Source organism: Nansenia antarctica (assembly GCF_963989245.1).
Source record: "Nansenia antarctica genome assembly, chromosome: 4".
In the NCBI taxonomy this organism is placed as follows: Eukaryota; Metazoa; Chordata; class Actinopteri; order Argentiniformes; family Microstomatidae; genus Nansenia; species Nansenia antarctica.
Window position 1 is genome coordinate 1,541,866 of NC_137689.1, and position 17,711 is coordinate 1,559,576.

General features: G+C 49.2%; 1 protein-coding gene across 1 annotated transcript in view; it reads left to right on the forward strand.

The window, feature by feature from the left end:
- Window positions 1-17,711, forward strand: part of usp28 (ubiquitin specific peptidase 28) — a gene marked incomplete at both ends in the record, with an annotated part of 30,278 nt that overhangs the window by 8,521 nt on the left and 4,046 nt on the right. The window contains 14 exon segments of the mRNA XM_080528062.1: window positions 685-867; window positions 1,634-1,827; window positions 2,493-2,563; window positions 4,643-4,871; window positions 5,061-5,214; window positions 5,305-5,447; window positions 6,365-6,513; window positions 12,918-12,995; window positions 13,640-13,735; window positions 14,785-14,963; window positions 16,179-16,257; window positions 16,451-16,530; window positions 17,126-17,201; window positions 17,204-17,251. Coding sequence (XP_080384188.1) covers window positions 685-867; window positions 1,634-1,827; window positions 2,493-2,563; window positions 4,643-4,871; window positions 5,061-5,214; window positions 5,305-5,447; window positions 6,365-6,513; window positions 12,918-12,995; window positions 13,640-13,735; window positions 14,785-14,963; window positions 16,179-16,257; window positions 16,451-16,530; window positions 17,126-17,201; window positions 17,204-17,251 — 1,759 coding nt within the window.

Below are 17,711 nucleotides of genomic sequence, written 5' to 3' on the forward strand. Positions count from 1 at the left end.
TTACCTGAGTAGAGGAGGGGTTTCTCTGTGTCTCTATAAGAACTATGGGTCTCTCTCCAAGATCTCCAGAGACCCATCCCACCCTGGGAACGAACACTTTGTTCGGCTGCCCTCAGGCAGGCGGTTCAGGACCATGTCCGCAAGGACAAATAGACTGAAGCTCAGCTTCTACCCCAGGGCCATTCAGGCCCTGAACACAGCAAAGACCTAGGTTCTAGGCCCTGGACAATCTAGACAATTTGATGGCAGCTACTAGATTGTAATCAAGTGCAATACTGAAATACAAATGTGAACATTTCAAACCTGCAAGCTGCGACACTTTAAATGAATGTGCAATAATACTATGTGCAATATGACAACCCTCGGGTACATAAGGTTCAGAGATAGGAAATGTTAGGATATTTATAGCATAAAGGTTCAGAGATAGGAAATGTTAGGATATTTATAGCATAGAGTACAGCACAGTGTTTTATTTGTATAGTATAGTAGTATAGTATAGTGGATAGTGTATATAGCCTTTATTTATGTAAACCAGCTCTTTTCCCTTCTTGTTTTTAGTATGTTTTTCCTAGCACCAGGGGAGCCCCCCCTCCTAAATTTCGTTGTATGGTACCTGTACTATATTAATGACAATAAAGACCATTCATTCATTCATTCATTCATTCATTCACTCTGTCTCTCCAGCTATAGGAACTATGGCTCTGGCCCTACTAAGTACCCTCTGGCTGACATGCTCCAGTATGTTCTGGAGTTCGCCTCCACCAAGCCCACCACGGTGTCGCCCGCGGAGGACGTGAGGCTCGCGGCCTCGTCCCCCACGGCCTCCTGCAGCCCCCAGCTGACAGACCCCGGCTCTGACGACCCCAGGCAAGGCATTCTGGGACTGGGAACCTGCTGTAGACCTGTCTCGTTTCTAGTGCTGCTTGTGTGTCTATCTGGTGCTCAGTATATTGTAACTGCAGTGTTAGCTGTTAGCAGTGTTAGCTGTTAGCAGTGTTAGCTGTTAGCAGTGTTAGCTGTTAGCAGTGTTAGCTGTTAGCAGTGTTTAGCTGCTGGAGAAAGTAAACACTATGTACTGTATCTTTGACCACAGCTGATCTGTTGTCGTTTGTTTTACTGATCTGGGCCAAACTAAAAACGAATCTAGATATGCATATATGTTGACTACCAACCCCTTTCTTTTTAAGGATGTCTCGATGTATGTAAAAGTATGTATGCACCCTTACTGTTCTCAATGTGTTATTGAACACATTATACATTTGTGTCACGTTCTAATGCTTTGGTCCTCATGTCGGGATCTGATGTAATGATCAGACTTTTCTTTCGAAAAATGTGAACACATTTCCCCGTTGTTGAAAATCAACGACTCGTCGCTAGTCAACACAGCTTGTTTTGTGAGCCTGCTAACAATGTAAAGTATTGTTCTAGTTAACTAGGTAGCAGTGGGGGATTACTCACCGAATCCATTGCGTTGTTGCAGTGTTTTGGCTTGACTAGCGAGTTTGTGTCGTGATTCTCAACAACGTTGAAACGTAGTTCCGAACATTTTGATTGGTTGCCCGCCGACATGCGGACCAAATGACCAGACTGTGTCACGTGTGTTGACCTCCTGTCCTTCCTGTCGTCTCCTCAGTCAGTGTGATCCAGGATGCGCCGGTCCCTCTGACGGCTGCCAGCGGACCCCCATCTACAAGCCCTTCACCCAGTGCCGCCCCCCCATGGACGCCCCACCCCACCCCGCCCCCCACAGCGTGACCGAGGACGAGCTGCGCTTCGTCAAGACCTGCCTCCACCGCTGGAGGGCCGAGGCGGAGAGCAACATCAGCGGTACGATCTCACCTGCTAGACACCCTCCTCTACACACACACACACACACCTGCTAGACAACCTCCTCTGCACACACACACACCTGCTAGACACCCTCCTCTCTACACACACACACCTGCTACACACCCTCCTTCTCAACCGTTCACCATAAACACCTACAGGTATATACAGTATATATATACTACACTAGTGAACTTTTGGGGGCAATTACTCCGTTACTCTGTTACTCTGTTACTCTGTTACTCTGCTTAAAATATTTGGTGGGCACTTCAATTGAAGGCATTGGGGTTTCTCATTTGAAATGCAATTGTAATTTATGGTGTTTACATTTAATTGATGGTGGTTTTGGTGTTTATGGTGGTTATGGTGGTTATGGTGGTTATGGTGTTTATGGTGTTTATGGTGTTTATGGTGGTTATGGTGGTTATGGTGGTTATGGTGGTTATGGTGGTTATGGTGGTTATGGTGGTTATGGTGGTTATGGTGTTTACATTGGGACTTCTTAAGTAAGAAGATGCACGTTCCTGTCAGATACCCTGGTGTGTCTAAGTCTGTGTGTATCTGGCTGAGTCCCAGGTGCACTGCATTGATCTGTGTGTCTGTGTGTCTGTGTGTGTGTGTGTGTGTGTGTGTGTGTGTGTGTGTGTGTGTGTGTGTGTGTTCAGAGCTCAAGGCCGGCATCGACAGGGTGAGCCAGACCCTGGAGGGCATGTACTCAGATAACTGCCTCTGTCAGGTAAGACCCCTGACCCCTGACCCCTACTCTGCTACTGAGACCCCTGCTACTTTGCTACTCTGCTACTCTGCTACTTTGCTGATGTTGTTGAACCTGTGTCAGGTTAGGGTTAGGGTTACTACATGTCTGTGTCAGGTTAGGGTTAGGGTTAATACTTGTCTGTGTCAGGTTAGGGTTAGGGTTAATACATGTCTGTGTCAGGTTCTACAGATGACAGAATTAATTTGAAACATGAAACATAACGGGCCGGTTTCACAGACAAGGCTTAAGCCTAATCCTAGACTAAAAAGCATCTTGAGTGGAGATTTTACATTGAAAGTGTTTTTTAGTCCAAGACTAGGCCTAAGCCTTGTCTGTGAAACCGGCCCAGTACTATCAATCAACCAAACTTTATTTATACAGCACAAGTCATGCATTGACTGCAATTACAAGTGTTGAACAATAGTAAATAAACCTCAATACAATAAAACAAGAGGTAGGAGATAAAAATAGACATAGACATAATAGTAATACGAATTAGGAGATAAGAAAGAGGGGTAAAAGTGCAAGTTGACAGACACTAAAGCCAGGCTAAAAAGGTGTTTTAAGCGTACTTTTAAAGATATCCACACTCTCTGCCACCCTCGAGTCCTCCGGCAAGCCTTTCCAAAGTCTGGGGCCATAGTGGCTAAAAGCGGCCACTCGTCATGGGTCTTAGACCGGACCCCTTGGAACAACCAAGAGACCAGTACCAGAGGACCTGAGAGATCTAGAGACCAGTACCAGAGGACCTGAGAGATCTGGAGACCAGTACCAGAGGACCTGAGAGATCTAGAGACCAGTACCAGAGGACCTGAGGGATCTAGAGACCAGTACCAGAGGACCTGATAGATCTAGAGACCAGTACCAGAGGACCTGAGAGATCTAGAGACCAGTACCAGAGGACCTGAGAGATCTAGAGACCAGTACCAGAGGACCTGAGAGATCTAGAGACCAGTACCAGAGGACCTGAGAGATCTAGAGACCAGTACCAGAGGACCTGAGAGATCTAGAGACCAGTACCAGAGGACCTGAGGGATCTAGAGATCAGTACCAGAGGACCTGAGGGTCTAGAGACCAGTACCAGAGGACCTGGGAGATCTAGAGACCAGTACCAGAGGACCTGAGAGATCTAGAGACCAGTACCAGAGGACCTGAGAGATCTAGAGACCAGTACCAGAGGACCTGAGGGATCTAGAGACCAGTACCAGAGGACCTGAGAGATCTAGAGACCAGTACCAGAGGACCTGAGAGATCTAGAGACCAGTACCAGAGGACCTGAGGGATCTAGAGACCAGTACCAGAGGACCTGAGGGATCTAGAGACCAGTACCAGAGGACCTGAGAGATCTAGAGACCAGTACCAGAGGACCTGAGGGTCTAGAGACCAGAGGACCTGAGAGATCTAATATCAATAGTCCAGCCTCCATTATTATTAGTCTCTGTCAAGTTAAACAGTCAGTGTGTGTCAAGTAAAAACATAATATACTAATATCTGTTTGGATATCAGTCAGTGTCAGGTTGAACACACACAACATGCTGTATATGGGTCAGAGAAGTGTGAGATACTCTTACATAACGTGACAGGCTAATATTAGCCTGTAAGGTCAGAGTGTCTGGAGCATGCTTGAAACTCTCGCTGTGCGAAGAATTCTGTGATGTGTTCATTCATCCAACCGTGCTCCTGGTTTGGCCTCAGAGGGGCATCGCACACACAGTGTCTGAGGAAACGTCACTGTTCTTGTTAGTCTGACTACCAGGTAGTTTGTCAGGTGCTGTACAGGCGTGTTAGTCTGATCTCTGTGTTGTCTCTGGGTGACCAGGTGTGTTATATAACCTCTGTGCTGTGTGTTGGGTGACCAGGTGTGTTATATAACCTCTGTGTTGTCTCTGGGTGACCAGGTGTGTTATATAACCTCTGTGTTGTGTGTTGTGTGACCTGGTGTGTTATATAACCTCTGTGTTGTGTGTTGTGTGACCAGGTGTGTTATATAACCTCTGTGTTGTGTGTTGGGTGACCAGGTGTGTTATATATAACCTCTGTGTTGTGTTGGGGTACCAGGTGCCCTACAGGCTCCACGCCGTGCTGGTCCACGAGGGCCAGGCGTCGGCGGGCCACTACTGGGCGTACATCTACGACCACGCCGGCCAGCGCTGGATGAAGTACAACGACGTCATGGTGACGGAGTCGTCCTGGGAGGACCTGGTCAGGGACTCGTACGGAGGGATGACCAACGCCAGCGCCTACTGCCTCATGTACATCGACGACAGCCTGGGAAACCTCATCGCAGGTACGGTCATAACGGTATCCCTCCTCCAGGGGGGGCGGCTGTGTCTCAGGAGTCTGAATCTGATGTTGATTCATTCATGAGGATATTCCCCTGTCACAGTCACCCTGTTTACCTCCGTGTTCTTCATGTTTCTCTCTGTGTGTGTGTGTGTGTATGTGTGTGTGTGTGTGTGTGTGTGTGTTGGCCCAGAGGACACAGATGACGAGACGGGTCAGGTCCTGCAGGGGCTGGACTCCCTGCCGCCCATCCTGAGGCGCTACGTCCGCGAGGACAACAGCTGGTTCCAGCAGGAGCTGAGGGAGTGGGAGGAGCAGTTCTGCCAGCCGCCACCCCCCCAGGACGAGCCTGCCTCTGCCTCCCCCATCCCAGCCTCCCCCACCCCTGCCTCTGCCTCCCCCACCCCCGCCTCCACCCCCTCCACCACTGCTCCCAGTACAGAGACCTCTGCCTCCACCACTGCTCCCAGTACAGACGACTCAGCCCGACCCATCACCCCACCTGCCCAGGAGGAACCTGCCCCAGAACCAGAGGAGAACCCTGACCCGCCGTCAGACCCAGCAGAACCTGAACCTGAAGGTCTGTGTGCTGTGTGCTGTAGTCGTATGTGGCGTATGAGAGCTACAAACACACTGGCTCTTTGAGAGTCTGCAGTGTACATCTGTTTATCCTCCTTAGCTGTTCACCAGAGACTGAGTTAGACCAGGGTTAGACCAGGGTTACCCAGGGTTAGACCAGGGTTAGACCAGGGTTAGACCAGGGTTAGACCAGGGTTAGACCAGGGTTAGACCAGGGTTAGACCAGGGTTAGACCAGGGTTAGGACCAGGGTTAGACCAGGCTTAGACCAGGGTTAGACCAGGGTTACCCAGGGTTACCAAGGGTTAGACCAGGGTTAGACCAGGGTTAGACCAGGGTTAGACCAGGCTTAGACCAGGGTTAGACCAGGGTTAGGACCAGGGTTAGACCAGGGTTACCCAGGGTTAGACCTGGGTTAGACCAGGGTTAGACCAGGGTTAGACCAGGGTTACCAGATCTGTGGTTTAATGAAGTGATAGTGAGAAATAACACTCAGCAGCAGGACTGTGACAAGCCGGGAGCCCTGGAGCTGTTCTGACTGTCGTCCCCTGTTCCACATATTCCATATTATATATATATATTAATTATAGGCAAGGCAAGGCAAGTTTATTTGTGTAGCACATTTCATACAACAGGGGCAATTCAAAGTGCTTTACATACATTATTTAAAAATACAGCAAGAGGAGCATAAGAAAATACAAATTACAATGAATAAAAGCAAATATAAGAAGTAAATAGATAAAACATTTAAAAAGACAATAGTTAATGGAAAAAAGACATTGATAGAAGTGTTTGTGTTTAATCATAACTGCTGCAAAACATGAAGGTTTTTAGCTTAGATTTAAATATTTTAAGGGTTTGGGCCTGTTTGATTATATTCCCTGTTCCACTCACGACGATTCTTGTCCTCTTCTTTCAGAACCAGAACCGGTCCCCAGCCCAGCAGTTCTGGACCCCGAGCCACCGGAGAGCCCTGGGACCGGTCCAGCTGTCACCGCCCCCCCAGACCCCCGCCAGACCCCCACCGCTGAGGAGGGGGGGCGCCTTCAGGAGGGGGGGCCCAGTCAGGTGGGCGAGCTGGAAAGAGACTTTGAATATAGGTCAAATGTACTGGGGGGGATAGACATCTAGGCCATGTGTACATCTGGCTGTATCTGTTCCATCCCTCTCACACAGTGATGGTGGCAGGCAGCTACTGGACTCAGGGGTCTGTAGGTAGCAGGGCTCGCTTAGGTTCAGAGGAAATATGAAGATATGGGGCTTGGTGTGTGTATGAGAGGACACACAAGTGTTTAGTCATGCCTCCCTGTGGCCATGTATGCTTGTGTTTTATTTAATATGTTTTGCCAGATTGATTATGTGTGTGCGTGCGTGTGTGTGTGTGTGTGTGTGTATGACTACAGTATATGAGTGTGTATGTATATATGACAGTCATATGAGTGTGAGCTTGTGTGTTACTGTATTACATCTCACAGAAGCGTTTGCTTACTAATGAGCTGCTCTAGTTAGCAAACCCCAGCGGTTCTACTATTGTTTGGTAAAGGTCAGCTCCTTCCCTACCCCCCCTCCCTCCCTACACCCCCCCCCCCCCCCCCCCCCCCCCCCCGCCTACAGTCACTGGACACCTCAGCCCTGTCTGCATTCCTCCTCCTCCCCCCCTCCCCCTCCCTCCCTCCCTCCCTCCCTCCCGTGTTTATCTCTGGGGTTGTCGGGGACGTTGAGTCATGAGTCGACCGCCTTTAAATAGAGCAGAGCTGTTTACCCCACGACTGTACGTATGGTAGAGAGGGCTGGTGCATTATGGGTAGAGAGTACAGGTGCATTATGGGTAGAGAGTGCAGGTGTATTATGGATAGAGAGTTGGTGGTGACACCAGTTGACTAGGTGATGGTGACACCAGTTGTTTGTTTGTCATGTCTGTTGGTGGTTGTCATAGATACCATGGATGTAACTGATGTTGAAGTCTTTGCGTGCTATAGAGTGTAAACTGTATTTTACTGACAAAATGGTACAAATAAATGTTCAGTCTTGTTTGCCGTGGGTCACATCTTACATGCTGGGCAAGCAGAAGCATCACCTGAGGCTAAGATCATACACAGGGCTCACATGCCCTCTAGTGGCAGTACAGGGAAGTGTTGTTTATTACTATCATTATAGTCATGACGTTATTCCAGTTATGCTTTTCACGATGTAAACACTCTGCCAGGAATGTCAGGAATGCTCCCTGAGCTGTTCCCTCTCACTGATTGGCTGTCATCGACTCTTTTCATTATTTTTCATTAAACCCCATTGGCCACACTTGTGCCTGGTTAGCTTCCTGCTAGTGAAGCCATGCCAGACTGGCTCTGTGATTGGTCAGGAAAGATTTCTGTTACATTTTTTGCAACACTGAGTCCTGCCTGTCTGGGTGGGTCTGCCCAGTACCAGCTGCTGTATGTCATATCACATCCTTCTCTCTCTGTATATCATATCACATCCTTCTCTCTCTCTGTATGTCATATCACATCCTTCTCTCTCTCTCTGTATGTCATATCACATCCTTCTCTCTCTCTGTATGTCATATCACATCCTTCTCTCTCTCTCTGTATATCATATCACATCCTTCTCTCTCTCTCATCCTTCTCTCTCTCTCATCCTTCTCTCTCTCTCATCCTTCTTTCTCTCTCATCCTTCTCTCTCTCTCTCTGTATATCATATCTCATCCTTCTCTCTCTCTGTATATCATATCTCATCCTTCTCTCTCTCTCTGTATATCATATCTCATCCTTCTCTCTCATCTGTATGTCATATCACATCATTCTCTCTCTCTGTATATCATATCTCATCCTTCTCTCTATATATATATCATATCTCATCCTTCTCTCTCTGTATATCATATCACATCCTTCTCTCTCTCTCTGTATGTCATATCACATCCTTCTCTCTCTCTGTATGTCATATCACATCCTTCTCTCTCTCTCTGTATATCATATCACATCCTTCTCTCTCTCTGTATGTCATATCACATCCTTCTCTCTCTCTGTATATCATATCACATCCTTCTCTCTCTCATCTGTATATCATATCTCATCCTTCTCTCTCATCTGTATGTCATATCACATCCTTCTCTCTCATCTGTATATCATATCTCATCCTTCTCTCTCTCATCTGTATGTCATATCACATCCTTCTCTCTCTCTGTATGTCATATCTCATCCTTCTCTCTCTCATCTGTATGTCATATCACATCCTTCTCTCTCTCTGTATATCATATCTCATCCTTCTCTCTCTCTGTATATCATATCTCATCCTTCTCTCTCTCTATATATCATATCTCACCCTTCTCTCTCTCTATATATCATATCTCACCCTTCTCTCTCTCTGTATATCATATCACATCCTTCTCTCTCATCTGTATATCATATCACATATCATATCATATCATATCACATGCCATGATCATGACATTGACAATCGCTCCACCAAAGATGATGCCCCTGCCCTGCGCGTGGCGCGTCGATGTAAACCTCTCCATTGGCCTAAATATACAGTATAATTAAACAAATTAAAACACGTCATTCATCAGAGCGTCCAGTAGGAATAGTGATAGGGGCTGTATTTCCATGCCTGCGGGGGAGGGGGGGGGGCTGTATTTCCGTGCCCTGCGCTGCGACAAAACAATTTTTTCCAATTTGAACGTAATTTATGAATTCAAAATCAAAGAGCAAATATTTATTCATACATTTGGATTTATTTTGGGGCCCCTTGTAGCCCGGGGCCCCTGGGCTCAAGCCCAGGGTAGCCCATGCATAAGTCCGGCCCTGCATATCACATCCTTCTCTCTCTGTATATCATATCACATCCTTCTCTCTCATCTGTATATCATATCACATCCTTCTCTCTCTCTGTATATCATATCTCATCCTTCTCTCTCTCTGTATATCATATCACATCCTTCTCTCTCTCTGTATGTCATATCACATCTCTCTCTCATCTGTATATCATATCACATCCTTCTCTCTCTCTCATCCTTCTCTCTCATCTGTATGTCATATCACATCTCTCTCTCATCTGTATATCATATCACATCCTTCTCTCTCTCTGTATGTCATATCACATCCTTCTCTCTCTCTGTATGTCATATCACATCCTTCTCTCTCTCTGTATGTCATATCACATCCTTCTCTCTCTCATCTGTATGTCATATCGCATCCTTCTCTCTCTCTGTATATCATATCACATCATTCTCTCTCTCTGTATATCATATCTCATCCTTCTCTCTCTCTCTGTATGTCATATCACATCCTTCTCTCTCTCTCTGTATATCATATCACATCCTTCTCTCTCTCTGTATGTCATATCACATCCTTCTCTCTCTCTGTATATCATATCACATCCTTCTCTCTCTCATCTGTATATCATATCTCATCCTTCTCTCTCATCTGTATGTCATATCACATCCTTCTCTCTCATCTGTATATCATATCACATCCTTCTCTCTCTCTGTATGTCATATCTCATCCTTCTCTCTCTCTCTGTATGTCATATCACATCCTTCTCTCTCTGTATATCATATCTCATCCTTCTCTTTCATCTGTATGTCATATCTCATCCTTCTCTCTTTCTCTCTGTATATCATATCACATCCTTCTCTCTCATCTGTATATCATATCTCATCCTTCTCTCTCATCTGTATGTCATATCACATCCTTCTCTCTCTCTGTATATCATATCACATCCTTCTCTCTCATCTGTATATCATATCACATCCTTCTCTCTCTGTATATCATATCACATCCTTCTCTCTCTCTGTATGTCATATCACATCCTTCTCTCTCTCTGTATGTCATATCACATCCTTCTCTCTCATCTGTATATCATATCACATCCTTCTCTCTCTCTGTATATCATATCACATCCTTCTCTCTCTCTGTATGTCATATCACATCCTTCTCTCTCATCTGTATATCATATCACATCCTTCTCTCTCATCTGTATATCATATCACATCCTTCTCTCTCTCTGTATATCATATCACATCCTTCTCTCTCTCTGTATGTCATATCACATCCTTCTCTCTCTCTCTGTATATCATATCACATCCTTCTCTCTCTCTGTATGTCATATCACATCCTTCTCTCTCTCTCTGTATATCATATCACATCCTTCTCTCTCTCTGTATATCATATCACATCCTTCTCTCTCTCTGTATGTCATATCACATCCTTCTCTCTCTCTCTGTATATCATATCACATCCTTCTCTCTCTCTCTGTATGTCATATCACATCCTTCTCTCTCTCATCTGTATATCATATCACATCCTTCTCTCTCTCTGTATATCATATCACATCCTTCTCTCTCTCTGTATGTCATATCACATCCTTCTCTCTCTCTCTGTATATCATATCACATCCTTCTCTCTCTCTGTATGTCATATCACATCCTTCTCTCTCTCTCTGTATATCATATCTCATCCTTCTCTCTCTCTGTATATCATATCACATCCTTCTCTCTCTCTGTATGTCATATCACATCCTTCTCTCTCATCTGTATATCATATCACATCCTTCTCTCTCATATGTATGTCATATCACATCCTTCTCTCTCATATGTATGTCATATCTCATCCTTCTCTCTCTCTCTGTATGTCATATCATATCCTTCTCTCTCTCTGTATGTCATATCACATCCTTCTCTCTCTGTATGTCATATCACATCCTTCTCTCTCTCTGTATATCATATCACATCCTTCTCTCTCTCTGTATGTCATATCACATCCTTCTCTCTCTCTCATCCTTCTCTCTCTCTCATCCTTCTCTCTCTCATCCTTCTCTCTCTCTCATCCTTGTCTCTCTCTCATCCTTCTCTCTCTCATCCTTCTCTCTCTCATCCTTCTCTCTCTCATCCTTCTCTCTCTCTCATCCTTCTCTCTCTCTCATCCTTCTCTCTCTCATCCTTCTCTCTCTCTCTCATCCTTCTCTCTCTCATCCTTCTCTCTCTCATCCTTCTCTCTCTCTCTCGTCCTTCTCTCTCTCTCATCCTTCTCTCTCTCATCCTTCTCTCTCTCTCATCCTTCTCTCTCTCATCCTTCTCTCTCTCTCATCCTTCTCTCTCTCTCATCCTTGTCTCTCTCTCATCCTTCTCTCTCTCTCTCTCATCCTTGTCTCTCTCTCATCCTTCTCTCTCTCATCCTTCTCTCTCTCATCCTTGTCTCTCTCTCATCCTTGTCTCTCTCTCATCCTTCTCTCTCTCATCCTTCTCTCTCTCTCTCATCCTTGTCTCTCTCTCATCCTTGTCTCTCTCTCATCCTTGTCTCTCTCTCATCCTTGTCTCTCTCTCATCCTTCTCTCTCTCTCTCTCATCCTTGTCTCTCTCTCATCCTTCTCTCTCTCTCATCCTTGTCTCTCTCTCATCCTTCTCTCTCTCTCATCCTTCTCTCTCTCTCATCCTTGTCTCTCTCTCATCCTTGTCTCTCTCTCATCCTTGTCTCTCTCTCATCCTTCTCTCTCTCTCTCATCCTTCTCTCTCTCATCCTTCTCTCTCTCTCATCCTTGTCTCTCTCTCATCCTTGTCTCTCTCTCATCCTTGTCTCTCTCTCATCCTTGTCTCTCTCTCATCCTTCTCTCTCTCATCCTTCTCTCTCTCATCCTTCTCTCTCTCTCATCCTTGTCTCTCTCTCATCCTTGTCTCTCTCTCATCCTTGTCTCTCTCTCATCCTTGTCTCTCTCTCTCTCTCTCATCCTTCTCTCTCTCTCATCCTTCTCTCTCTCATCCTTCTCTCTCTCTCATCCTTCTCTCTCTCTCATCCTTCTCTCTCTCATCCTTGTCTCTCTCTCTCATCCTTGTCTCTCTCTCATCCTTCTCTCTCTCATCCTTGTCTCTCTCTCATCCTTCTCTCTCTCTCATCCTTCTCTCTCTCTCATCCTTGTCTCTCTCTCATCCTTGTCTCTCTCTCATCCTTCTCTCTCTCTCATCCTTCTCTCTCTCTCATCCTTCTCTCTCTCTCATCCTTGTCTCTCTCTCATCCTTGTCCCCCCCCATCCTTCTCTCTCTCTCTCATCCTTCTCTCTCTCTCATCCTTCTCTCTCTCTCATCCTTCTCTCTCTCATCCTTCTCTCTCTCTCATCCTTCTCTCTCTCTCATCCTTCTCACCCAGACTTGAGTAAAGATTCATGTGTCAGATACTTCTAATCATTTCAGTTTCGTGTGCTTGAGTTTGAGTTGAGTTTGCACCTTTGGGGGGGCTGCCTCGTTGGTCCCATCGTACCAGGTCAACTAGACACCTCCACGTGACTGATATGACTGACATGACTGACATGACTGATATGTATCTGACCCAAACCTGTTGTCGCCCCCACAGTCCCCCCCCCCTGCAGCAGAGAGGAGGAGCGAGGAGGACGCTGACCCCCCCTCCCTGGACGCTGACCCCCCCTCCCCAGAGGCAGCAGAGGCCCAGTCTGACTCCTCCCCCCAGGACCCCCCGGCGGTGCAGAGCGTGGTGTCGGAGGTGGAGATCCCCAACGTGGGCCGGATCACGGTCAGGGCCGACGCAGACGGGTACAACGAGGAGGTGGGTAGACCAGGGAGTAGACCAGCCCCCAGGGTGTAGACCAGCCCCCAGGGTGTAGACCAGCCCCCAGGGAGTAGACCAGCCCCCAGGTTGTAGACCAGCCCCCAGGTTGTAGACCAGGGAGTAGACCAGCCCCCCCTGCACCACCACCAGGGAGTAGACCAGCCCCCAGGGTGTAGACCAGCCCCCTGCACCACCACCAGGGTGTAGACCAGCCCCCAGGGTGTAGACCAGCCCCCTGCACCACCACCAGGGTGTAGACCAGCCCCCAGGGTGTAGACCAGCCCCCCTGCACCACCACCAGGGTGTAGACCAGCCCCCCGTAACACCACCATCAATTTGGGCATAAGGATGCTTTGGAAAAAAGTTACATCTTAAGACATCTCTCTCTGTTTCTCTGTTTCTCTGTGGTCGTGTTGTGGTCATGTTGTGGACATGTTGTGGTCGTGTTGTGGTCGTGTTGTGGTCATGTTGTGGTCATGTTGTGGTTGTGTTGTGGTCATGTGTTTCTCTGTGGTCCTGTGTGGTCGTGTTGTGGTCATGTTGTGGTTGTGTTGTGGTCATGTGTTTCTCTGTGGTCCTGTGTGGTCGTGTTGTGGTCGTGTTGTGGTCATGTTGTGGTCGTGTGTCTCTCTGTGGTCCAGATGATGCTGACTCCAGCCATGCAGGGGATCATCCTGGCCATCGCCAAGGCCAGACAGGCCTTCGACAGGGACGGCCCTGAGGCCGGGCTCATCAAGGTAGGACCCCCCCCCTCCCCCCCCCTCCCCCTCCAGACCCCCCCTCCCTCCCTCATCAAGGTAGGACCTTGAGAGGAGTACTCACCTATGTCCCCTCCCCCCCCCTCCCCCAGGCCTTCAGAGAGGAGTACTCACCTATGTCCCCCCCCCCCCCTCCCCCAGGCCTTCAGAGAGGAGTACTCACCTATGTCCCCCCCCCCCTCCCCCAGGCCTTCAGAGAGGAGTACTCACCTATGTCCCCCCCCCCCCTCCCCCAGGCCTTCAGAGAGGAGTACTCACCTATGTCCCCCTCCCCCCTCCCCCAGGCCTTCAGAGAGGAGTACTCACCTATGTCCCCTCCCCCCCCTCCCCAGGCCTTCAGAGAGGAGTACTCACCTATGTCCCCCCCCCTCCCCCAGGCCTTCAGAGAGGAGTACTCACCTATGTCCCCTCCCCCCCCCCCCCTCCCCCAGGCCTTCAGAGAGGAGTACTCACCTACGTCCCCCCCCCCCTCCCCCAGGCCTTCAGAGAGGAGTACTCACCTATGTCCCCCCCCCTCCCCCAGGCCTTCAGAGAGGAGTACTCACCTATGTCCCCCCCCTCCCCCAGGCCTTCAGAGAGGAGTACTCACCTATGTCCCCCCCCTCCCCCAGGCCTTCAGAGAGGAGTACTCACCTATGTCCCCTCCCCCCTCCCCTCCCCCAGGCCTTCAGAGAGGAGTACTCACCTATGTCCCCCCTCCCCTCCCCCAGGCCTTCAGAGAGGAGTACTCACCTATGTCCCCCCTCCCCTCCCCAGGACTTCAGAGAGGAGTACTCACCTATGTCCCCCCCCTCCCCCAGGCCTTCAGAGAGGAGTACTCACCTATGTCCCCCCTCCCCCCAGGCCTTCAGAGAGGAGTACTCACCTATGTCCCCTCCCCCAGGCCTTCAGAGAGGAGTACTCACCTATGTCCCCTCCCCCCTCCCCAGGCCTTCGGAGAGGAGTACTCACCTATGTCCCCTCCCCCCCCCTCCCCCAGGCCTTCAGAGAGGAGTACTCACCTATGTCCCCTCCCCCCTCCCCCCCAGGCCTTCAGAGAGGAGTACTCCCGCCTGTACGAGCTGTCCCAGGAGGAGACGACCCCCCAGCACGACCCCCGGCTGCAGCACGTCCTGGTGTACTTCTTCCAAAACCAGGCGCCCAACCGGGTCATCGAGAGAACCCTGCTGGAGCAGTTCACCAACCGCAACCTCAGCTTCGACGACAGGTCAGCCCTGCGCCAGGGGCACCAGGGGTAGGAGGGGTCTAGTAGACTGGTCAGCCCTGCGCCAGGGGTACCAGGGAGAGGAGGGGTCTGGTAGACAGGTCAGCCCTGCGCCAGGGGTACCAGGGGGAGGAGGGGTCTAGTAGTGGACTGAAGTCGTAGACTGAAGACCCATCTCTTCAGGTTACACCTTAACTGCTCCTCCTGAGACATCTTCTGCCCCCCAGCACTGCGTCTCCTGAAGACACCCGCTTTTCCCCTCTACTGTGTCCCCTAAAAACTTATATTGCCCCCCTTGTACTGTTTCTCTGTCTCTCCAGGGTCAAAATATAAAATAAAATTTAAAAACCTAGGTTTAGAAGAAGGTGATAGAAGAAGGTTTTTCCTTCTATCAGTGGCCCCGGGCCCGAGCTGGATTACTCTTCCTGCTACGACTGGTGGATTGATGATTCACTTGCTTAGTCAAATGTATTGATTCGCTTTGGAATAAGGCTAAATGCCAAAAATGTAAAAATGGATAGTGAGTTGGACTGGTGATCGGTTGTAAGGTTGTGAGTTCAAATCCCACCTGAAACACCACCACTAGTGTGTCCTTGAGTAAGACCTGGGAACACCACCACTAGTGTGTCCTTGAGTAAGACCTGGGAACACCACCACTAGTGTGTCCTTGAGTAAGACCTGGGAACACCACCACCAGTGTGTCCTTGAGTAAGGCATTTAGCCCTCAGTTACTCCAGGGGGAATGTCCCTGTAATCTGTAATTGTAAATCTCTTTGGATTAAAAGCGTCTTAATTCTCACTGCATGGTATCCATCACCAAATAACCATGAACACATTTAAATGTCTGTTACTGGACACTGAATATATCTCAGATTAGCCCTGGGGGCGGCTGTGTCTCAAGGAGGTAGAGCCGCCGTCTAATGATCGCAAGGTTGGCAGATCAGTGGTTCGAGCCCCGGCTAGCCACATGTCGAAGTGTCCTTGGGCAAGACACTGAACCCCAAATTGCTCCCAGTGAGCGGGCCGGCCGGCGCCTTGCATGGTAGCTTGGCCGCCATTGGTGTGTGAATGTGTGTGTGAATGGGTGAATGAGAGGCCGTTGTAAAGAGCTTTGGATAAAGGCGCTATATAAATCAGTCTGTTTACCATTTAGCCCTGGGTCTGGAAGGGAATAGAGATGATGTATATTTCTGACATGACGTCTTCCTGTGTCTCCAGGTCCATCAGCATCATGAGGGAGGCTCGTACCAAGCTGCGACTCATCAAGCCAGAGGACATGGACATGGAGGAGTACATGGTGAGGACCCGGGTCAAACTGACCCCTTATTCATACCTGCGGGGCCTTGAGAGCTGATCTAGGAGCTGGTTCTCTACTGGACACCCAGACTACAGACTACAGGCTACAGACTACGTCGTCTTTTCAATGGAGATAATCCCAGACGTACGTTGACCCTGTCTCTCTCCTCCTTGTCTCTCTCTCTCTCTTGCAGCAGTGGCAGGATGATTACAGTCTGTTCAGCACCGTGTTCGTCTACCTGCTGACGGGCCTGGAACACTACCAGCATGGGAGGTATGTAGGTGTTGTCATGGTAACCCTAACCCTGGAACACTACCAGCATGGTAGGTAGGTGTTGTCATGGTAACAGCATGGGAGGTAGGTGTTGTCAAGGCGATATTGCCACGGCCCTGTGTGACCGACCGGCTGTTGTTTTAATGCATGTGTTTCTAACTGCTGCTGACGTGATGTCATCATCGTGTGACGTGATGTCATCATGGTGTTATTGTGTGACGTGATGTCATCATTGTGTTCCTGCTGACGTGATGTCATCATTGTGTTCCTGCTGAGTGATGTCATCATGCATGGTGTTCCTGCTGAGTGATGTCATCATTGTGTTCCTGCTGAGTGATGTCATCATTGTGTTCCTGCTGAGTGATGTCATCATTGTGTTCCTGCTGATGTGATGTCATCATCGTGTGATGTGATGTCATCATGGTGTTATTGTGTGACGTGATGTCATCATTGTGTGACGTGATGTCCATCATGGTGTTATTGTGTGACGTCATCATTGTGTTCCTGCTGAGTGATGATGTCATCATTGTGTTCCTGCTGAGTGATGTCATCATTGTGTTCCTACTGACGTGATGATGTCATCATTGTGTTCCAGGGTCAGAGAGGCCCTGCCCTACCTGGCACACGCCCACCAGAGCAACGGCAGCCTGCTGAGGAGGGGGGGAGAGGAGGGGGGGTGAGGCAGAGCCTCATAGCCCTGTACAGGAGGAAGTGTCTACAGGTGAGTTAGTTGAGAGAGGAGAGAGAGGAGGGGAGAGAGGAGGGGGAGAGGAGGGGGGGGGGGAGAGGAGGGGAGAGAGGAGGGGGGAGAGGAGGGGGAGAGAGGAGGGGGGAGAGGAGGGAGGGAGAGGAGGGGAGAGAGGAGGGGGGGGGAGAGGAGGGGGGGGAGAGGAGGGGGAGAGAGGAGGGGAGAGAGGAGGAGAGAGAGGAGGGGAGAGAGGAGGGGGGAGAGGAGGGGAGAGAGGAGGAGAGGAGATGAGGGGAGAGAGGAGGGGAGAGAGAGGGGGGGAGAGGAGGGGGGAGAGGAGGGAGGAGAGGAGGGGGAGAGAGGAGGGGGGAGAGGAGGGAGGAGAGGAGGGGAGAGAGGAAGGGGGGAGAGGAGGGGGAGAGAGGAGGGAGGAGAGGAGGGGAGAGAGGAGGGGGGTGGAGCAGAGCCTCATAGCCCTGTACAGGAGGAAGTG